The following is a 23,067-nucleotide window of genomic DNA, read 5'->3' as shown; positions in this document are numbered from 1 at the left end:
GTTTGTATTCCCCTCAAAACTGGCGTGAGTGGCGTCCGTCCATCAGAGCGGACGTGACGACACACACATGGAATTAATGGTTTGATCCATAGTTATGAACTGATGGTTTGGAACAACGGCCCTGGAGATTTTTCTGAGGAAAAAATTAAACAAACCAACAAGAAATTACTCCTCAAACTGTCTGGTGATATCGTTTTATATAGGTGAGTTCATTGTAACTTGATGTTTAGAGAGCACATTGTTATTATTTTATGTTTTTACAATGTTATTACAGTGTTTTTGCAGGTGGCCTATATGTTTGTAGTTTTAATATTGATCTGTATGGTATAGATGGACAAGTATCTAATTGTTTAGTCGTCGTCATTACTGTTAAACGCCTCAGTCAGTGACCTTGGCTTGAACATGTAGTACCGAATTTAACCACACGAGCGAATGAAAGTGTGTAAAAAAGCTTCATTTCTTCAGCGTTATTTTCTGAATCTGGCGTCTGAACACAAGCAGAAATACTTTAATGCTAAATAGTGGGTGTTTTATGATTAACAGCTACTAATAACGGATATAAACAGTCTTTATTGTGTTCTGACTTTGTGCTCGTGTTTGATTGGCCGATGCACTCTGTGCTCGTGTGTGATTGGCCGATGTTAAACTCCGGGTTAACGGTTGAATCCGCTTGTTTTGAGGGTTTTCTCTCGTTATTTGTGCGAATCTCCGCGTTTCTCTCAGTCTCCGAGCGGGACATTATTTCTCGAGTGTGTGTGTTTGTAGTTTGAAGAGTTTCTCCTGATCTCAGACCGAGTGACCGTCATTGAGGTGTGTGTCGCGCTGAGTCAGTGCTTTAGCTCGAACCCTTTCTCAGTATCGCTTCTCGGCCTTTTGGCTAAGATCAAGTGTAGTATCTGTTCTTATCAGTTTAATATCTGATACGTCCCCTATCTGGGGACCATGTATTAAATTGATTTTTGGATCTGGGAGATGGAATAGGGGCTTGCTCCGTCCACTCCACGTATCGACCTGGTATTGCAGTACTTCCAGGGACGGTGCACCCCTCACGGGGAAATAATTGTGTTAATAATAGAAACATTATTGGGACGCCAACTTTGCGCGTTGTGATGAGTTTATCATTAAAATTGTGCAGGTGGTAATGTTCGAATTAATTACAGTTATTACATGTAATTGAAGTCACGCATGGTGGTATTTATTGGTAGATATGAACGGCAATATGTATTGTTCACTCTGATGCTAACCATGCATGTATAATATATGTATCTGATAAACATACATTTTGTCCATGCAAGTAAAATAGTTTAATTTATCAACTATTTATTATTAAAATAAGTTGTCAAAATATCGGTGAAATAATGTTCCATGTAAAATTGTCATTCGTTGTAATGGTCCGCACTTTGATTTTAACCATTACATTTTTAATGCCCCAGTATGCTATTTTAAAGGTTTCAAATTTTTTTTGGAGTCTCATCTTACATGTTAACAAGCATCAAAGATTCAATTTCAATTCAAGTTTATTTGTATAACGCTTGATGCATATTGATTCAAAGCAGCTTTACAGAAAGTGCATTACAAAAAAGTACATGGAAAAATACATTTAGTTAATGAATCATGTAATATTTAGGGCATAACATGTCGCCGGCGTTGAGTCGTCTCCTCACAGGCGTTTAGTTAAAAGATAAAAAAAAAAAAACTTTAATTTTCTCGTAATATACATTGCAGTATGACCTCATTTCTCAAAGCCTGTAAAACCACGAGTTTGAATATAGTGGGTGTTTCTCAAAATCGCTCCTCCGTCCTCCAGCCTGTGACCTGGACACCGGTCGAGCTCAGCCATCTTATCTTGGAGAACATCTCGATTCTCTAACTGAAGTGATTCTTGTCGACACACGTATAAATTCTTCACATCTGTCACAATGATTTTTAATTCTGCTTTACCTTTGCAATAAAAAAAGATACTATCTAATAATATACTATAAATGTTTGAGGTCATAATCAATGCACGCTATGCTGCAATGGTAACCAAAATTGCTTGGAACTAATGAGAGCTCAAAGTGATGTGGATTCAGTTTTGTTCACACTAAATGTGCATTAATTGTTCCTAATGCAGTTACAGCAAATCTGATGATATTTTTGTGGTTTTAGTATTAAATGAGCAACATAAACGTATGGAGACTCACCTGTCAGATAATCCCACAGTATTAAATCAGCTTTCGTTACAAAACACAAATGAGTGATAGAAAGATTTACAATAGATCTTTTCAGCTGGAATCCCTCCCACAGCTCTGGATCACATTCACCACAGATGAGAGAACACGGAAAAAATGATAACATAAAAAATAACAACTGTCGAAAATAATATTTAATATTACAGAATCAACCTAAATCCATTCTCATTTGATTGTATTACGTTCACTCTGCTTATATTTGTAAAATGGAATGTATCTTAATCTTTTTGTGTTTGGACAACATGAATAATTAGTGCATTAATGAAACCAGACTTGGACAGTGGATGTGTTGGTCGAGGTGGAAGAGTAGGAATAGGACAGTTATTGATAAATGTGTAGTAAAGTAGGAAATATAAACAGCTGAGTTTGTGGTTAGTTTGTAGAATGGCGTTGTGACAGACGAGGGTGAATTGAGTTTCCATTACCGAGAAGTTCGAAAAAAATTACTTCCTAGTTTTTCATTGCATTTGCAGTCTAAAAAGTAGAGCCAGACCGATATGTCGGCAGGTCGATATTATCGGCCGATATTAGGCATTTTACAAACTATTGGTATCGGCAGTTATCATGGCCGATAAATGAATATTTCAAAAATAAAATAAAAATGGATGAAACGCTTCAACCATGTCATGTTGGAGTGTTGGAGTTGTATAAGTTTGTCCACCAGAGGGCGCTCTACACCGTCCCTGGCCTGTTGGCAACACTCGTCTATAACGCGCAACACAGTCTAGCTAACCACAAAGCTAGCTAATGCCACTATCATCAGTGGAATTTAATGAGCTTTGTTAATTAATTAATGAGCTTTGGTTCCTCCTCTGTTCTGTTGCGAGAATAAAAGAAACAAATTTCTTTTTAAAATGCATTATCATATTATTTTAATTAAAACTCATACATAACTACAAATAACTAATGTTAGGGAATTCTGTTAATGTTTTGTTGTGCGTTCCTGAAAAAAATTAAATAAAAAATATCGGCCGATATATCGGATTTTAAAACCAACAAATATTTGTATCGGTATCGGCCTTCAAAATCCTTTATCAGTCGGGCTCTACTAAAAAGCAAGTTAACAGGAAACACTTGAGTATTGTTGGGCAAAAAATGGTACAATTAGAGGCAATTACATTTAGACAACGATATTTTGGAAATCTATGCTAAAACTGCTGAACATTGGTGGGTGTTTGTAATCAGTGGTTTCAGTGGGCGATGCAGTTCAGTTTGGGTAAAATAAAGAGTTTTTATTTTAATTTTGTTTTATTAAATAAAAAAAAACACACAAAATGTTTAAGATCTGAGTAAGAGACGGCAGACTAAATCTGTCAACGTGCAGAATTTGAACTCAACACTTGTCCTGAGAAACTGAAGTGATCATTGTGGTTGTGTGTTCCTCCGTGTGTATCTGATGATGGGGTTGTACGGTGTGTGAATCATGGTTGTGTAGTTCACAGCGGGAAATTGTCCGTCTACAAGATCAAATTCGTAGAGTCTCAGCAACGTCGACCAGATGGTTTTTATCTGCACGTAAGCAAAATTTTCTCCAATGCAACGATGGCGACCTGTAAAACATCAACCAGGAAACACCATCGTTAACATCAGCCGGGCCTTAAAGGCTTTACTGTTAATTAATGACAAAGAAAAACACATTTCACATTAATCCTTAACCAGGCTTATATCATCAAGAGTTCAGCAAAGAATATTGCAGAAAAACAAAAAAATATTGCGAGTTATTTTTAATTTAATTTGAAAGAATATGCTTACATTACTATTTATTTATTATTCATAGATCAAACCTCTTAACTTAGAGATAAATAAAATAAAAAATAACAAATTATTCATAAAAAAAAGCATTAGAAAAAGATTAAATAAAATCAGTTTTTGTATAATTTTAGGGCTTTGGGTCATTTTGATCCTCAAGGGAAAGATGATGGACGGCCTGTCCAGTCAAAAACACCTTCTCTCAAATGGGATGTTTTTGAAGGTGCATTTTGACACATTAAATGCATTTTGCACAATAAAACCACCTCATTTTGGCTGATTTACTGGCAGCTTTCTGAGGTCTGAACACTTCTAAGCGACCCGCTCACGTTCTCTCACCTGCTCCGAACGGGATGTAAGCGAACTTCTCTCCGGCGGCGGGGTTGTCGTTGAGGTATCGGTTCGGGTTAAACTCCTCACGCTCTTCCCAGGTGTCCCGGAGACGGTGGTTCACTGTGGGAGACACGCACACCTGGTGTCCCGGCGGGATGATGTATTCACCCACTCGCTGTGGAGGAGGCGGAAGCAGGTCAGGCTAAGCATTTTAAGGCTTTAACATCAGTAATGTTGGTGCGCGCTCGTACCTGAGGCGTCCGGGCCATCCTCATCATGGTCATTATCGGCGGCCGCAGTCGGAGCGTCTCCTTCAGACAGCGGTCCAGCAAACTCAAGTCTTTCAGCTGCGGCACAGACCAGATCAGTTCTTTAGCGTCTCGGCCCGTTTATTCAAAAATACATCACAATAAAATTCATGCATATTATGGAGCCACTCGAATACTTTTACAATCGGGATTAAAAATCTGAATAGTTTTCACTTAGAAAAAAACAATAAAATATATATATATATATATATATATATATTGAGAGGTCGAGTCTGAACAAGTCTGGAATGATTGCATGGGATATTTAACGTTGATGTAGGTTTTTATTGTTTATAAGTTAGTTCTGAACTGAATCCCACGATTGAACTCATTCCTATCAGTCGTTTCCGGTCTTTTCTCAGACTAAAACCAAACCAGGTTCGGTTTCACAGCGAGAGACTGTGACTACGGCTGAGATATAGCGGATAGACGTCTAAATCATACCGCTGCACTAAGCACTGAAGACTCTATCTTAAGTAGGACTACACTGCAATGCATTCTGGGTAAAATAAGAACCTTTTCAAAACAAACGACATGGCAGATCGAGTGAGCGGGCTGTGTGTGTGTGTCACAAGTAGAGCCAGACCGATATTATCGGCCGATATTAGGCATTTTCCATAATATCGGTATCGGCAGTTATAATGACCGATAAATGAATAATTAAATTATAAAATAAAAACGGACGAAACACGCTTTAATCATCTCTCCTCGGCCTGTTATATTGAAAATGTTTGTTTTACAATTTGCAGTATGATGTTATCTATTGCTAAATAGACTAGCTAACCACAAAGCTAGCTAATGCCACTATCATCAGTGGAAGACCGCTAACGTTAACATTAATGAGCTTGGAAACCACAATGAACTTTTTCTGCCTAAATAAAGTAATGATTACTGTATTTATAACTAGCATATCTCTAGTTACAGTCCCTGCATTGTAAAATGTAAGTTATACTCGCGAGGAGTGAACATTTAGACATAGAGAAAAAGTATCAAACGTATCTTGTGCAGAAAAGTTCGCTTTTCTTTTACACGTGTGTGAAATCCAACAATATTTAATAAAAAAAAAAATATCGGGCGATATATCGGAATATCGGATTTTAAAACCCAAAAATATTTGTAATATTTGACGGGCTCTAGACACAGAAGAGATACGAACACATGTACAAGATGCCAAAAAAGAAATATTTAAGAGGAAATATCCAAAAACAGGAGGAGGACCACAAGAGGAGCGTGGAGATGGATATACAGTATACGGTAAGGGCCATTTCCCGTTTTCTGTCGGCTGTTAGTAATGTAACTGGTTGGTACTGCTGGTTGCCACGGTAACCAAGACCTGTTAAATGCTGAATCATTCAATAATAAAACACACTTAGTGTTGCTTTTCTTTCGTAACTATTTTCATCAGTAAAATAGAAAAGACAGTCAATACTGCGTCTGAATTTTAAGTGACTGGGTATGAACTATTATGAGTTAACTATGACTATGTCTCTCGGTGAGCATCACAGGGAATGACCGGCGCTGGAGGATTGGAGGATCACCTGTTCGTATTGTAGAGGAGGAAGCTCTTCTCCGCACACGGCCTTCTGCTCGCTATAGCAGCGCTCCTGCAGCGCCCTGTCCCGCGCCAGGAAGAAGCCCATCCACGCGCTGGTGGTGGAGGACGTGTGCTGACCCGCCAACAACAGGCCGATCAGCATCCCGGCGATCTCGTCGTCGCTCAGGGGACGCCCGTCTCTGCAGGGACACACACACACTGTTTCACTTCCTGCGCTGTACTTCAGATCTGGTAATCATCTGCTTGTGTTCACAGATCCACCACCGGGTGGCAGTGTCCTCATGGATGTTCATAACCTGAACCCCAAACTGCTCGTCGAGTCCTATGTCATTTAAATGATTATATCTGAACAAATATCTATATATATATATATATTTTTTTATTATAATAATTTTTAGAATTATATAATATTATACATTATATTCATTTATAATTTCATAATTTGTTAAAATTGTATAATTATTATTTTTAAGTGTAATTATACTTGTATATAATGTATAACGTGTAATATTTATGTTCCTTTACAGTATAAACAAGTCTGTGTGTGCCCAACATGATATAGAATTAAAAATAAATTTTATTTTAGAATAATAAATAATTGTATTTAATATTATATTTGATATGACTTTATATTATATATAAATTAATATATATTATAATATCACTATAAAATATTAATTTAATGATATAATATTTTTTAATTACTATTTTAAAATTAATTATAATATAATTATACATTTAAATAATATAAAAAATATATAAATAATTATTTTATGAAATAAACATTTTAGATTAACTTTTTAACCAGTTGCAAATCCATAAATTATACATGGATCAACGGCCCAAGCTCTACGGTAAAGAGTGTCTTTGGGGTTTAAATGATCCAGTTGTGTGTGTGTGTGTGTGTGTGTGTGATGGTGACATACTTGTACGTGGCGTCTATGAGCGTCTGCAGGATGTCGTCGTTCTTCTCTTGGGCTTCTCTCCGCTTCTTGATGACGTTATAGAAGATTTTCTTGATCTCTAAGTGTGCCCGATCCCTCCGCCTAATAAAAACACACTGTCACATGAATGTCTGAAGCTGTGTGTGTGAGTGTGTGTGTGTGTGTGTACCTGAAGCTGGGCAGAGGCAGCCACCCGGGCAGAAGCCAGGCCTCGTGTGTGAATCCTCCGTCCAGATCTGCGTAGAGTTGAGCGACTCTCTCGTCCAACATGTCCCGGATCTCACAGCCGTGAAGACAGCGACTGGCCGTCAGGATGATCAGCTCGGATAACGCCTCGAACAGATCTGAAGAGAGAGCGTTGAACACTATAAATACCGTCTGCTATTCCTGTTCAGGTGTGTATTGTTCTTAAAGAGGACCTATTCTGCTCTTTTACAAAGTTTTCCTGCTTGAATGTTGATTATTCTCCATTGTTGCGGCTCCTCTCTTCCCAGTCTGTCAGTAACGCTCTGTTTACTTATGAAGCCCCTCCTCTTGAAAAGAACACTGTGCTCTGATTGGTCGGCTGGATGAGTGTGTTGTGATTGGTCGAGTGCTTCGAGTGTTTGGGAAAGTCCCGCCCCTTACCATAACCGCCAGTTTAACACACTACTAACTAACTCAACCAGACTCCGCCCCTTTATTCTGCGCATGAATTATTATAATGAGGAATATTGTGACGTGTTCGTTCCCAGAGGAAACTCAAGACTACAGTGGAGGCGTTTCAGGAGTTCAGAAACACTGACACTCATATAGAGGAGAACTGGAGCTTTTCATGATCACACACTCAACACTGATGGAGAAGAGCAGAATAGGTGCGGTTTAATAGATGTTCCTGGTCTTATTGTGAAAGATTCATCAGTGTGTGATATTGTAAAGGAAAAGAAACTGTCTCCGTACTTTTCACCCCACTGTCTCCCCATCGTTTGAAATAATCTTTGGTTTCTTCTTCGATTACTTCGATGTGTTGTTTGAATTGTGCGATGTTCAGTCCGGTCTTCAGCATCTTCTTCTGCTCCAGAAATAACTGAGTGAACAAACACAAAGCACATCAACGATGAAGGACCGAGAAATGCAGCCGTTTGGAGCTCAAACAACTTCAGGGTTGTAAAAAAAATCTGTTAAATTTACAGTAAAAAATGTCAACTGCGGTTGCCAGAAATTTACTGTAAAAAATACGGTAGCAACATTTTATGTTTATGTTATGTTTATATCAGATAATGAAGAATTTACTGATCCACAGAAGTGTTTAATAACTGTTAAGTACAATTGTGATAAACTGACAACCACCAATCACAGTGGAGAAGAGTCACATGATCAATAAAAGATCCACATAAGCAACTTTTCCGAAAATAAATTAATAACAATGAACAGAAGCTGCAGAGAGTCATTCACACACACTAATCACCATCATGGTGACACACATGAAATTTTAAAAATGCAATAAACATTAATTTAACAACAATAAATGTACATAACTGATTAAACAAACAGTTATTTCAACAAAAATTCATCGAATGTGAAATGTAACGCAGGAAATGTCAATTCACTGTAAATCATAAAATGAGTTGTTCTTTTGCACTTCCAAACACTGTAAATTTAACTGCATTATACTGTAAAATTACATTAAATGTACATCACAGTTATTCACCGTAACGTTCTGTGAGCCTATTAACAGTTTTTCTTTTACCGTTAAAATCTCGACAATTTTTACAGTAAGTATGTGAAAATATTTCATTGAGATTGTACCCACAAAAAGTCATTTCTAGCTCAGGTATTCCAGGTCTGCGGGATCTTACCGCATTGGGCACGTCGTACGCGACGCCCTTGCCGAACACAGGCGTGGTGAGGCGCGCGTACACGTCCTCGGCGTTCAGGTCCTCGTTCTTGCTGTTGAACATGAGCGCGGCCGCGTCGCTGCCCAGGAGATACGTGAAGGTCTTCCCCACCATAGTGAAGCTGACCACGGGCCCGTACTGAGACACAACAACATCAGGTCAGATCAGATCAGCCTGTGCTCCTCCACACGAGTCTCCAGTGTCCACGCTCACCTGCTCGTACGCCGCCTCCAGGAACTCGATCGGGCTCCGGCCGAACGCCACCGCGTGACCCAGGAAGGGAATACTGGACGGGATATGAGGAGGGAGTTTCTGAGGGAAGGAGAGAAACTGACATCAACCTTTGTATGTGTGTGAGATGGATGGATAGATGGATGGATGGATAGATAGAACAATGGAATGATAGATAGAATGAATGATGGAAGGATATATAAATGGTACAATATATAAAACGAAAGGAGAAAATGAAGGAAGGATAGATATATAGATTGATAGATGATGGAATGATAGATAGAATGAATGATGAAAGGATATATAGATGGTACAATATATAAAACGATGAAAGGATAGAATGAAGGAAGGATAGATATATAGATTGATGGAAGGATGGATAGAAAGATTGATGGAAGGATGGATAGAACAATGGAAGGATAGATATATAGATTGATAGATGATGGAATGATAGATAGGATGATGCGAGGAATGATGGAATGAAAGGGATAGAATGATGAAAGGATAGATATATAGATTGATGGATGATGGAAAGATAGATAGAGTGATGGGAGGAACAATGGATAGATAGAATGATGAAAGGATAGATATATAGATCGATAGATGATGGAATGATAGATAGGATGATGGGAGGAATGATGGAATGAAAGGGATAGAATGATGGGAGAAATGATGGATAGCTAGAGTGATGAAAGGATAGATATATAGATTGATGGATGATGGAAAAATAGATAGAATGATGGGAGGAACAATGGATAGATAGAATGCTGGAAGGATAGAGTGATGGGAGGAATGATGGATAGAATGATGAAAGGATAGATATATAGATTGATGGAAAGATAGAGTGATGGGAGGAACCATGGATAGATAGAATGATGAAAGGATAGATATATAGATTGATGGATGATGGAAAGATAGATAGAATGCTGGATGGATAGATAGAATGATAGGAGGAACGATGAAAGGATAGATAGAATGATAGGAGGAACGATTGATAGATAGAATGAAGGGAGAAACGATGGATAGATAGAATGTTGAAAGGATAGGTATATAGATTGATGGATAATGGATAGATAGAATGCTGAAAGGATAGATAGAATGATAGGAGGAACGATGAATAGATAGAATGATGGGAGAAACAATGGATAGAATGATGAAAGGATAGGTATATAGATTGATGGAGAATTGGAGATAGAATGCTGGAAGGATAGATAGAATGATAGGAGGAACGATGGATAGATGGAATGATGTAAGGAACGATAGATAGATAGATAGATAGATAGATAGATAGATAGATAGAAGGAACGATGGATAGATGAATGAAATGCAGTGGCGGTTCTACTTTGAATTACACCCAGGGCGAGACCCCCTTCGAGCGCCCCCCCAACCCCCAACCAACTAAAAAAAAACAACAACAACCCAACAATAAAATCACATACCGTTCATTTAAAAAAAAATAGAATCCAGTTATTTTGCTAGTTTAATCTAACTTTAAAGGGAGGAAGTAACCATTAGCGCATTGGTTATTGCCTTGAATTATATGCATAGCACACTTTTAGTTATGACTTGTTAAACTATACTTTGTCATGAAATGGCGTTTTTAAAAGTAAAAGGGTCAGACAGATACTTATTTAGTAACACAATACTTATCTCTTAAATAATTTTGAACAGCTCTCATATTAACAACTATCCAAACTGTTATAGACCTAAAATAGCTTTTGTAGCCCTAAGTCACTCTTAAAATGTCAGAGAAAAGGACAGAATCAGAGATTATTTATAAAAATAGAACATTGTACTTTGCATATTATAGGCTACTGTAAGAACACATAAAGTTGATCATTATGTAAATTATTTTCCTTTCATGAATATAGTGACTAACATGATCATACACAGAATCTTGTTCAAAAAGCCTAATACACAATGAAATCAATTCACCAAGTTAATACCATTAAAGATTTGTTTTAAAGGAGTGTCTTTTATCTTACCTACTAAACTTTAAAAAAAGGTTAACACAAAAAAAGATTTTATAAAAATATAAACCTCATATTTCAGCATTCAATCATCTCTATAAAAAGAATGAGTCAATAAAGATACATTCCTGACATTTATAATGCACAGTAGCTTATCTTTTATTATTAATAGTAAAATTCGGTCCGATTTTGGCTGTCGTTGCTATACAACCATGCACTACGCTCTCCACAATCAAAGAAGTTTTAGTAGCTAATGTATTTCCACCACAGAAAAACGTATGCTGTAGCTCTTCTAAAAGATTTATTTACGGAGAAGAGAAAAAAACACCCAAGTGTTTGGGTGCACGTGCACTCCCATACTGAAAAGTATATGAGCGCGCCTCCCGCGAGCGCATAATGAGCGCGCTTCCCGTGCGCCTAATCGCCTATTTGAAATAACGACCTCAAGCGCGCAAAAGACGCGATACGTTAACTAATCAAGAGACCCTCTTGACATCGCTTCTGTGCACGGCACCTTCTCAGCAAGCAGGGCGCCATTGCCAATAATTTGAATCGAAATGATAAAAAATAGAAAACATTCGCGGCACAGAGGATTTTTTTTTAACTGCTCGTGCCGCCCCTCATGTGACATGAGGAGATGCCGCCCCGGGCGACTGCCCGGTTCGCCCGTGCCTAGAACCGCTACTGATGAAATGAATAGAACAGAACGATGGAGCAATAGACAAATAGGTAGAACAGTTGATAGATGTTCAGAATGATGGATAGATAAGTAAATGAATATAAAGCACAATATGACATGTGCTTTTATTCACTTTATAGAAAACACAATAGACAGCACTCTTATGGACACATCACTGCACCACACAGAGAAGCTGAAGGCATAACACTGCATAACTGTATTATAATCATCATCAGCACTCACTCCGTGTCCCGCGAGCTGCTGTCTGCACAGGAGTTTCCTCAGGTACGCCACAGACAGCGTGAACACCGATGCCGCCAGCAGCAGTGACGTCACACTCATCCTCTCTACGGTCTTCTCGATCAGCACACTGCTCGCCTCAAGGATCGTCATCTTACTGGTTGATCTAATGAACTGTATCAAAAGAAGTTTCCCAAAGGTGAAGAGCGGGAGATACTGATAGACGACTGAGATCCACTGGCATCTCACTGACTGACATCCCGATAAACTTTAATACCTACCCCGTCTCCGTTCACAAGGTTCCGCCCCCGCCTGATGTGAACAGACCGCTCATTGGTCAATTTGGCGTGTCTATCAAGTAACTCCATGCTCCGCGTGCGCCTCCTCGCACTCTGATTAGCGGATGCCGCATGAACTGATGTCTGATTGGTGGATTCCTCCTGAACCGATGTCTGCTTATATGATGTCACCAGCGTCGCTGTTGGCACACCTTTATTAACCCTGAACTGCGTTGTAAATAATGTTTATGGCTAAAGTTCTGCAAATAACCATAAACTGGGTACCAAAATGGCAGAGAGAACATTTGAATAGCTTTAGCTTGTTTCAAAAACTGTGCAATTCATACAATGAGTAATTTATAATTAATAAAAACTCGATTTAAATTTCATTTAGGCTAGAAATTCATATAGCTCCAATACTGTATAATAAATCTATTAGTGTTTGCTTATTTTATATAGTATATAATATTTTCATAGTATATAATCTCAATCACACTATAACTTTAAAAATAACATTGAAATAACACACATTATCTTCTACAGCAATAATGTGCTACATTTAGAAATAATGTTTACAATTTTTTAAAAGATTAAATGTTTGGGGTTTTTTTTATATCATGCTCAACACCTTTTAAATAAAGGTATAAAAAGTTAAAATCAGAAAGAAAAAAATTTGTTTTAGGTTTGGTTAATTTTTTCTTTACATTTAGTAGTCACTAAAAACAAAACCGGTCCCCAGTTCTGCTATCATTGCTATCATGCCAAGCATTTTAGTTAACAATTGAGTTATTCACAGAAAGGTATTTATTATGATGATTATAATTAGTAGTATTAGTAATACTACCTTTAAAATTTCTAACTACATAAAAAACAGTCCCTTCCCACAAATTTAATTAATCCACTTCAATACTGATCAAAGCCTTGTTTAGATCCTTATTTCGTGTAGAAAAAAAAGTTTTAAAGTCCCCCTGTGGTGAAAATCCAACTTTTAATGTCGTTTATCTGTCTTTGTGGTGTTTTTAATAGCTTTAAGACAAACTATGTAGGGGCCTACACATTTATAAGTCAGCACCATTGCTGAGTATTTTCTCCTTAAAACTGCAGTTTTTCGAGAGAAAAAACGTTAAAATATGTAATTTTGGTGATATAAGATGACTTTCAAGGGATAAAATCATAGACTGTAAAAAATATGGACAAAGCGGATGAAATGATTGACTGAAGGGGGACTTTAAACGCTGTCTGAAGCGCCGCATCACGACTTTTATTTTGAAACCATTTGTTTACGTCTTAAATGTGCGCCTTGCGTCACGCTGTCGCGCGTCTATGGTTTGAGGAGGAGCAGCGTCTAGCTCTGTTCTGTCTATGTGTACTGTACCACAAGAGCACATGATTTCTGTCTGTAGAGTTTAAAAATGCCAGTGTGCAGCTTCTTTCTTCAAGGTCGCTGTAGATACGGAGAAAAATGCTGGAATGAGCATCCGAGAGGAGGAAGAGGAGGAGATAATCGAGGAAACCAGCAGCAACAACAACCCAGCAGAGGAGGTCAACATAAACACACACTCTCATGGCACTGATCCTGTCGCTTTCAAAACTACTATATCACCATCGAGATCACATCGTTTTTGAACACTATTATAATGCTGCTATCACTTTGAATGTGTACTTCAAGTCTTAGATGATATAATATTATTGTTATGAAAGGCAGCTTAATTGTACTTTCATAACTTTTTCTTAACACACTTAAGAACACTTTGTAATCATGTCAAAGTAAACGTTTTACTTTAAAGCAAAGTTTAATCATATTACTTCGTGTTTTAAGTGTAAACGAATAACGTTACTCATTTTAGTGTGTTAACCAACAAATTATAATTTTAACTGTAGTGTTGTTGATAAAACATTATTATTATCAACTTTATTATTTGCGTATAACGATGTAGTTATCGTTATAACGACGAGTCGCAAAGTTCAAATAACTGGATTTAAAAATAAATAGGCCTACATTTTCATTAGATTTGCTAATTACTTGCACTTTACATTAAACTCAGTTCACATTTAAGTATATCTTACAAATTTAACCTGTAATAAGTACTCTTTTTTTTTTTAAAGTGTTTTTACAAGGGAAATTCTGTGTAAATACTATTATGCAATACTATACTGTCAGGAGGAGTGTCTTAGCAGTGTCAATCACGCTCATCTACGCGCTGATCACACCCCTCTCTTGCACAGCGCACCGTCATTCAAACCAAACTCAAGATTGCCGGTGTGCCACAGCTGTGCTAATGGCGGAGAAACAACCTAAACTGCCAATTTCTTGAGTGGCACCTGCTCATAAAACAAAGACGTCAAACAATGACGAAAATTAAATTAAAAATTAAAATTAGACAGAGCCCATTGACTCAGTGTCAACACTAGCCACGTTACATGCACTGTCACACATCGCACTGTTCAAAGCCTGCTAATTCGCGGTCTTGTTATGTTGCTAAAATAATATTGTGGCGACCAAACATATAATTTTATGTTTTCCTGTTCCAGCATGACTGCACACCAGTGCGCAAAGCAACGTCCATAAATTTTGGCAGTATAGTGTATTTTAGCTCCCAGTAATAACTTATACCATTTTTGTTAACAATTTTTGAATGTTAACGGCAGTGATCAAAGTGACGTGTTGTTGCAGGCTATGGGAACCGCGTGTGGATAAACCCATCTCAACGGACTGGGGGCGAGTTCATCCAGCCCTCCTCGTTCTCCCGTGGCGGTAATGATTCGAACAGAGGCGGCGGTAATGACTGGAGCAGAGGCGGCGGTAATGACTGGAGCAGAGGTGGCGGTAATGACTGGAACCGAGGCAGTGGTAATGATTCGAACAGAGGCGGCGGTAATGACTGGAACCGGGGCAGTGGTAATGATTCGAACAGAGGAGGCGGTAATGACTGGAACAGAGGCGGCGGGGCGTCCAGAGACATCAAGAGCTCCAACTTCAGCTTCAGCAACCAGAACAGATTCTCAGCGCTTGACTCTCAGAGCAACTTTGATAAAGCTGGACGAAACTCAACGGATGACAATGCAAAACATGTGTAAGTGCAGTTTATGCTTATGCATTTTTTGGGGGACTGCTTGTATGCTCAGCACTTCACTCTTTCCACATTTTGTTGTTACAGCCTTATTCCAATATGGATTAAATTCATTATTTTCCTAAAGATTCTACAAGCAATACCCCATAATGACAATGTGAAAGAAGTTTGTTATAAATATTTGCAAATTTATTACAAATAAAAAACTGAAAAAATCACACGTAAGTGTTCAGAGCCAAATTAAGATATTTTTGATTAAATCTGAGAACTATCTCACTCCTCCATAAGAGATTGAAACTTGCCAGTCCAGAAAAATTATTAAAGACGTTGTTAAAATAGTCCGAGTGACTACAGCGGCTCAACCTTAAGTTTATCAAGCGACGGGAATACTTTCTGTGTGCAACAGCGCCTCTGGTTTGTACGTCCATTTGTTGTACCTTCCATTCTGGAATAAGGCTATAACATAAAATGTGGAAAAAGTGAAGCGCTGTGAATGATTTTCCGGATGCACTGTATAATTGATACACATTGTGTTTTTATTGCATATTTGAATTTCAGGGAGACAATCCAGACAGACATGGAGGCCTGGCAGACTTCTGGCCAGTGGCCGTTTTCATGTTATTCGGTCCTCAAAGGCCAGTTCTCAGGTCAGTCTGTCGCTCATCACAGTCTGTCAGTCTTTTCAAGCAAATATGAGCTGCTGGGTTTTACAGACAAATGAGAAAATGTCTGACAAACAAACTAAGCTGCATTATTTTGCAGTTCGACAACGGCAGGTTTTTATCTTTATACTTGTTCATCCTATCTTGATATTTTGCAGGGTTTGTCGACTTGTCTCCAGAGGAGCTGAGACAGGAGTATTACTCCTACCAAGCGTCTGGTGACACACAGCCTTATGTAAGACAACCACTTTCTACTTTAATGAATGAGCAGATTCAAGAGACTTCATTTCCCATGATGCTGAATCTGAGCATTTCATGTAATCCTGTTTCAGGTGAACTCAGTCCAACTGCTGTTCAACCAATGGAGTAGCAGAGTTCAGGAGCTGCGGACCATGAGCAGCTCCACCCAGATGAGTGTGGTAAGATGATGTTTCTCACGAGTTCAAGTAACCCGACATGGGGATCAGGATCAGGTCTTCCTCAGCCTGAAGGGGTTTATTCTGAGATAACAACCGGCTTGATGTATATTATCCCGCTTATTACACGGCTACTTGCCACATAAATAAATAATTAGACACGAAATATTGATCTGAGCTGAAATATTGTATTGGGTCTTTAAACGATCCCTTAATCCCTTAGATCTCAGAGCTGAATAACTCCAGTTCCCAGACGCCATCGCAGGGGTTTGGAACCGCATCATCATCAGCGCCAACACCTGGCTTTGGAGCTGGAGGTTTGTTCTGGGTTTCTTCACAGTAATAAACAGGAAAATAACAGTGTTAAATAACACGTTTTTTCTTAAATCTATACATATGTGTGTGTTTTTATATATACACAAAATAATTATACACAGTACACACACTTATATTATGTAAACACAGCAAACACTTTTCTTTGGATGCGATTAATCATTGCTCAGCACTAGTTAAAATTGAATCAAATGTTTTGTATTGTTTGGAGCTGATATGCCGGTAAATTTTAATAAAACCTATCAACTCTTTGAAAATAGGAAATACATGTTTTGTTTATCCGTTATGTGTTGTTAAACCGCTATATTGTTTTCTCAGGGTTCGGTTCCAGCTCTCAGAGCAGCAGCAGCTTCAGCTTTGCCCCGTCCAAAACTGACTTCGGAGCTTCACATACTACCCAGAATGCACCTGGGTTTGGAGCCGCTGTGTTCAGCACTGCTCAGACGGCACCGGGTTTCGGCAGTCCCGCTCCGTCTGTGAACACCTTTTCTTTTGCGCCACAAGCTGCAGAAAATAAGCCCAGCTCAGCAGCCGGGTTCAGTTTCAAGACGTCCGCGGGAGGATCGGGCTCCGGGTTCGGGACCTCGGCGCCGGTCGCGAGCAGCGGCTTCGGTCAGAGCAGCGGTGTGTTTAGTGGAGCGGCAGATTCTGCTGGGAGTTCACGAGACAGTCTGTTCACGGCCCAGAGTGACCTGACAGCCGAAGAGCTGAAGGAGTTCACAAGCAAACGCTTTACTCTGGGTCAGATCCCTCTCAAACCTCCTCCTGCTGACCTCCTCATGGTCTAACACTGACTCTGGCCTGTCGTCATCTTTTTAATGCTATATTAATAAACATGTTTATGGAGCAAGATAAGATTTTTTTGTGTTTTAGTTCAACTACTGAAATTGCATTGTGGGTAAAAATGCTTGGTACCATGATGGTAAATCTCAATGATAGTGCATATGAAGTAATATTAACAAATACAATTTATCTATGTGACAATGAAAAAGTGCATTCGAAGAGCATTTGCTGCGTACAATCCCTTATTGCTGTGCCGTAGTACATCGGTGGTACTGAACCATGGTACTGAATGATTCTCTTATTTATATACAAACATATTTACATGATAGTTTAAAGAATACTGTGGTGCTTTTGCAAAATTATGCCAGTACCATGTCCAAAACCCATGAAGTTTTGCAAAAAGCAAGTGCTTTGTTTTCAAAATAAGCCTAAAATGCATAATAATAAACAAAAAATTTAATTAAAAATTAACTAAAATGTATTTAATATATACACAGTTTATTCAGTTTGTGAAATTATTAAATACAATCATAAAATGTTACAAATATGTGTTAAATACGGTTTTTATTTATTATTGTTCTCATTTATTTTGATAATGTGGTTGTAAAGTCATAATTTATTGTTTTGATAATCTGCTTGCTATTTACTGATTTAACATGCTTATAAAGTAATTTAATTACAATTAATTAGCCCATATAAGTACACGCATATGACTTTTAGCACAGAAGAAAGGTGGAAATATGCAGTTTCCCGGGAAATCCGCACCGACAGCTCAAAAATCAAACGTAATTTTAGGGTAAGTCAAAACCATAAAAAATAGGTCAAAACACGGTTTGGACTTTTTTATTATTATGTACTTGTTCATTATTTAAATTCTAGTTATTTCGAAGTAGAAAAAAAGATACGCATCTTTAATTTGCGTATCAGGGTCATGTGACAGATGACTGATTGGTGGAGATCGGTGCAGCGCGCGACGCCCGAAACGCCGGAAGCGGGAAACCCAAACACACACACACACACTCATGTCTCGACGGGACGCGACAGATGGCGGTTTCAAATATGTATTTGGCATTTTACGCTCGTTGTACCCAGTCGTGCAGACTCTGGAGGAGTTCGCAGATGGGCTTGTGTTTTCTGATGGACGGAAGCCGGCTCTTCTGGAGGAAAGAGACGGAGCGCGTTTTAAAAATCTAGTCAGAGGACTGATGATATGCGCGTTCACGCCACCGCAGCAGCAGCGCGTGCCCGCACAGGTACCTCAGTCACACTCAACACTTTTTGACAGTTTACACATCAACACAAACAGGGGTTTTAGCAAAGTATTGATCATTTAAAGGCATTAGAAAGTCGTGTATTAAAGGCTTTATTGGCTCGATTACATGACAGTTCCTTACGAAGTTGAACCATGGTTTTATAATAGTAAAAATGTAGTAAGTAATCATGTTTTTTGGAGGTTGTCTATAATTGGAGATTGATTACTTTGTTTTATAACCACAGTTTCACTACAAATACCATGATTAAACTATGGTTAGTGTAGCAAAACCAGTATCCTGGCTCTTTCAGGCTTTATAATGGGAGTGAATGGTACCTTTAATGTTGAAGCACAAATAAGCGGATCCATCCATCATAAAAGTAATCCATAAGGCTTCAGTGGGTTAATAAAGGACAAAATTCCATATTTATACAGTCAAATCAATATGTATTTCTCACATGATCAGTTTATTAGCTATAGTTTACCTAATGGTGATAAACATGAGCAGAACTCAGTTTTCAGATCAGTGGATATTTGACTGGTTTTCGCTGTCTTTCTGTTGGACTCTCACACATGAATTATGTTGAATATCGGTCAGCTGTTAAATTGAACTACACAATTAGATAATACCAGTTTAGCTCAACCAGTGACCAAGCAATGCTTCATGTTGTTCAGTCTGTGGTGTGAATTATAAATGTCTTGTTTCAGCTCAGCACGCTTCCGGAGGTTCTGGCGTTCACCCTAAACCACATTAAACGGAAGAAGCTGAGGAACGTCCTGGGATTCGGCTATCAGTGCAATGACGTGTCGGCCTGTTCGGATCCGTTCCGGTTCCACGGAGACGTTTCGCTGACGGCGGCGTACATCAGCACTAGCGAGCTGTGGAAGCGGATCAACCAGCGTCTGGGAACCGAGGTCACGCGACACCTGCTACAGGACTGCGCCGTGTTCGCTACCGTCCCGCCCACGTGTTTGCTTCAGGTGTGCGGAGAGCCCGTGTACGACCGGCTGATCCCGCGCGCATGGTCCGGGTTTTCCCTCAGCCACGTCTCGGCTCAAACACAGAAAAATTCGGGTATCCCATGGAAAACGATCACAAGAGACGCTACAACGAGAACAAGAGATGCTAAGATAAGCGCAAGAGACGCTAAGACGTTCACAAGAGATGCTAAGATGAGCAAAAGAGATGTTAAGATGATCGCAAGAGGTGCTAAGACAATCGCAAGAGATGCTAAGACGAGCGTAACAGATGCTAATACGGTCACAACAGATGCTAAGATGTTAACAGTCTCGAAAAAGAGAGCAAGAGATGACGAGAAGCACGATAAACATCCTGTTATGAAGAAGCGAAAAGTGATTACGGATGAATCCGACGGGCCGCCGACCGCAAATCACGGATCTCGGAGCTGGAAGCCCGCGGAGCAACGCCCTCCCCGACCGTCACACTGCGCGATACGCGTTCTAAGCATGCTTTATAATGGGCGGGGCATGAAGAGCTTCCTGCTCAACAGGAAACTGAAAGATGAGGGCGGGGCTAGACGTCTGCAAGGGGCGGATCTCGTTCGGATGATTTTCCTCCAATCAGAGATTAACACGCAGGGTAAACCGAAGAAGCTTCCGAAGCGTTTCTTCGCGACGGTTCCCCTGTTTAGCCGACTCTTACGCCAGCACAGGAAGTGCCCGTACGGCTTGTTCCTGAACAGGAAGTGCTCAGAAACTCGAGAAGCGCAAGATATGGAGTCGTTGCTCAAATCGCATTTCTCCCCGTACAGAGTGTATCTGTTCGTGAGGGAATGTTTGCTTTACGTTGTTCCGGAGGAACTTTGGGGAACCCAGGAAAATCGGCTTCACTTCCTGTCTAATGTGAAGAACTTCCTGCGTCTTGGGAAATTTGAGCGCCTCCCGTTGGACCAGCTGATGTGGAAGATGAAGGTTAAGGCCTGCCATTGGCTGGGACTCAAGAAACGTGTGTCTTTAACGCCTTTATTCGTAACTCTTATTTATTGTAACATTGGTTGTTTAAAAGCCAAACAGTCTGGATGTTTTTTTGTGTTATGCAGATTTGTTATTGTTAACTAAAACCAAAACCATAACAAAAAATTTTCATTTCTTGAAATAATTAAAAAAAAAAAAACTATATTTCAGCTAGACAAAGTTCATCATTCATTTATTTGAACTACTATAATTAAAATAAAATATATCAAATTTTTTATTACAAAAATACTCAACAAAATGACAAACTAATTACTAAAAATAAAAAAAATAGTTAATAGCTAATATTAATAAAAACTATGATAGTATATCTAGGGTTGGGTTTTTTTATCACTTCTTTTTATAACGATACCGATTTCGATTCTGCTTATCAATTACGGTTCCAATAACGTTAAAAAACACGTGGATATCATTTACATTTAGTCTTCTTGCAGAACATGTGACTGAATATCATGAGCAGATCATCAGCTGAAGAACACTTACACACGCAGCGTCTGCCTGAGGATTAAACACAACTAGCCGAACTAACACACACTTCAAGCGTTATTAAAGACAATAAACACTCAGGAAAAAGAACAAATAAAACATTAGCAATCGCAGCAAATAGACGCAACTGAGCAAAGATACGATTGAAATAAACCGTGATTTAAGATTTTCAGGAACAGAAACTAATCAAATGTAAAATAACTGCAGTTTATTAATGAAATGTATTACAAATATAGTAACAAAAGTTTTCTCTGTTGATCAGTGTTATTATAGACGCCAGGAATATCAGGCTGCTGTCACTTTAAGAGCTGCACTGATCCAGTATACTGATACACACGTGTGAGTCTCTCGCCTGAATGTTTGAAACTCACACTGAATCTACATTTTTATTTTATAACAAGTATCGGATTCCTGACCTCAAATATTCGATTCCCAACCCTAAGTACAATAATCAACATTTGAAGTGGATCAAAACCTTTCGTCAAAGTTATACATGAATTTTGAACATTTATACCCCTTCTTGTCGTGCCTCATTTTTTGATCCACTTCAAATGTTGCCGACTGTAAATCAGTGTCAATAAAGAGCGTGATGAGGCTTGCAGTGAGTGTGTGTGTGTGTGTAGGTCACTGCGCCAGTGAGCATCGCTACAGAGAGTGGATCTTTGCTCAGTTCCTGGCGTGGCTGCTCAGCGGGCTGGTGGTGGGCCTGGTGCGAGCGCTCTTCTACGTCACCGAGAGCATGGGACAGAAGCACGCGCTGCGCTTCTACAGGGCGGAGGTCTGGAGCCGACTGCAGGAAATGGCCTTCAGGTGCGCGACAGTCATGTGACTTGCACCACACACAGCGAAAAAAATAAGAAAACGTATCAGAGTAGAAACTCTAATGAAGCCTGTTTTTATGACAAATAATTACATTTTTGCTCACTTTTCATTATTGTAAATAAAATTAGTTTTTACTACCATTTATACTATTTATTTATTACAGTACATAGATAAGTTCCTTAGATTAAACTTAGATTTTTTTTATTTATTTTGTATATGTGTTTAGTTGAAAATAATGTAAATTTATAAGTTATAAGTAAAAATGTATAGTTAAATTTATTAATTTTCAAAATCAAATCTTGTATAAATATTTATATTAATGTTTGCATATATGAATATATTCAGCTTAGTTATTTTAAATTGTTTTCTATAAATATTTCCATTGGAAAAATACATTTTATTGTACTACTGGTTATATTGTTTATACTGAATCTAATTAATGCTTAATATTTAAAACTCTGAACCGGATTGTATTACTGCAACGGGAAATATGACCTGTTTTGTTTAATATTATTGTACTCTGAAAACTGTTTAATGAGCTATATTTTGTCAAATGTTCATCAGTGTGCGAGTGTTTTGATTCTGGTCTTGATCTGGTGTTTGTCAGAGTTCATCTGTCGAAGGGTCAGTGGAGGGCCGTGTCTCCGTCCCAGGCTCTGAAGCTCCCGAAGACCACGGTAACATCCCGAATCCGGTTCATCCCGAAGGTGAGCAGCATGAGGCCCATCACCCGACTCACGGGCAGCAGAGAGTCCCTGCAGGTGCGTTCACTAGCGGTACACGTCTCACTAGCGTTACACATCTCACTAGCGTTACACATCTCACTAGCGTTACACATCTCACTAGCGTTACACT

At 38.8% G+C, this 23,067-nt stretch overlaps 3 protein-coding genes and 1 non-coding gene across 6 annotated transcripts in view; 3 read left to right on the top strand and 1 right to left on the bottom strand.

The window, feature by feature from the left end:
- Positions 1-857: 857 nt before the first annotated feature.
- On the top strand, positions 858-1,048 carry LOC120475313 (U2 spliceosomal RNA). The gene has a single exon (XR_005621925.2). It is a non-coding gene; the product is annotated as a U2 spliceosomal RNA (small nuclear RNA).
- A 2,394-nt stretch (positions 1,049-3,442) lies between these two features.
- On the bottom strand, positions 3,443-12,390 carry cyp51a1 (cytochrome P450 family 51 subfamily A member 1). Its single transcript, XM_039665948.2, has 10 exons — positions 12,121-12,390; positions 9,211-9,309; positions 8,959-9,135; positions 8,060-8,186; positions 7,290-7,464; positions 7,103-7,222; positions 6,160-6,355; positions 4,565-4,660; positions 4,320-4,488; positions 3,443-3,781 (listed from the first exon to the last, which is right to left on the bottom strand). Exons 1-10 carry the CDS (start codon positions 12,268-12,270, stop codon positions 3,594-3,596), a joined length of 1,497 nt encoding a protein of 498 aa, XP_039521882.2. The 5' UTR covers positions 12,271-12,390; the 3' UTR covers positions 3,443-3,593.
- A 1,298-nt stretch (positions 12,391-13,688) lies between these two features.
- nup42 (nucleoporin 42) lies at positions 13,689-17,767 on the top strand. 2 transcript variants are annotated; one of them, XM_089122848.1, is made up of 8 exons: positions 13,689-13,937; positions 15,070-15,216; positions 15,265-15,469; positions 16,025-16,113; positions 16,287-16,363; positions 16,461-16,547; positions 16,768-16,861; positions 17,196-17,767. In XM_089122848.1, exons 1-8 carry the CDS (start codon positions 13,808-13,810, stop codon positions 17,663-17,665), a joined length of 1,299 nt encoding a protein of 432 aa, XP_088978974.1. In that variant the 5' UTR covers positions 13,689-13,807; the 3' UTR covers positions 17,666-17,767. The 2 variants fall into 2 exon arrangements, with proteins under 2 accessions (XP_088978974.1, XP_039521891.2); XM_039665957.2 differs by having other exon boundaries at positions 13,690-13,937; positions 15,070-15,469.
- An 863-nt stretch (positions 17,768-18,630) lies between these two features.
- The window catches only part of tert (telomerase reverse transcriptase), a 14,517-nt gene continuing 10,080 nt past the window's right edge, over positions 18,631-23,067 (top strand). Inside the window, exons 1-4 of one of the 2 annotated variants that reach the window (XM_089122667.1) lie at positions 18,631-18,913; positions 19,621-20,878; positions 22,014-22,200; positions 22,820-22,973. In XM_089122667.1, the coding sequence (XP_088978793.1) occupies positions 18,683-18,913; positions 19,621-20,878; positions 22,014-22,200; positions 22,820-22,973 (1,830 nt within the window). In that variant the 5' untranslated portion in view covers positions 18,631-18,682. The remainder of the gene's footprint in view (positions 18,914-19,620; positions 20,879-22,013; positions 22,201-22,819; positions 22,974-23,067) is intronic. The other variant, XM_039665950.2, reaches the window with a different exon arrangement.

Source organism: Pimephales promelas, chromosome 18, assembly GCF_988280905.1.
Source record: "Pimephales promelas chromosome 18, fPimPro1.hap1.1, whole genome shotgun sequence".
Taxonomy (NCBI): Eukaryota; Metazoa; Chordata; class Actinopteri; order Cypriniformes; family Leuciscidae; genus Pimephales; species Pimephales promelas.
The sequence above is the reverse complement of the archived record's forward strand: the minus strand, read 5'-3'. Positions and strand labels throughout refer to the sequence as shown.

Excerpts from the sequence above, each read along its gene's own strand:
- cyp51a1 (XM_039665948.2), bottom strand. The coding sequence starts at position 12,270 with ATGACGATCCTTGAGGCGAGCAGTGTGCTGATCGAGAAGACCGTAGAG. Across the intron at positions 4,661-6,159 it reads CTCCTCTACAATACGAACAG|CTGAAAGACTTGAGTTTGCT; the intron begins GTGATCCTCCAA and ends TCTGTGCCGCAG. Across the intron at positions 3,782-4,319 it reads TTACATCCCGTTCGGAGCAG|GTCGCCATCGTTGCATTGGA; the intron begins GTGAGAGAACGT and ends GATGTTTTACAG.
- nup42 (XM_039665957.2), top strand. The coding sequence starts at position 13,808 with ATGCCAGTGTGCAGCTTCTTTCTTCAAGGTCGCTGTAGATACGGAGAA. Across the intron at positions 15,470-16,024 it reads GATGACAATGCAAAACATGT|GGAGACAATCCAGACAGACA; the intron begins GTAAGTGCAGTT and ends TTTGAATTTCAG. Across the intron at positions 16,862-17,195 it reads ACCTGGCTTTGGAGCTGGAG|GGTTCGGTTCCAGCTCTCAG; the intron begins GTTTGTTCTGGG and ends TTGTTTTCTCAG.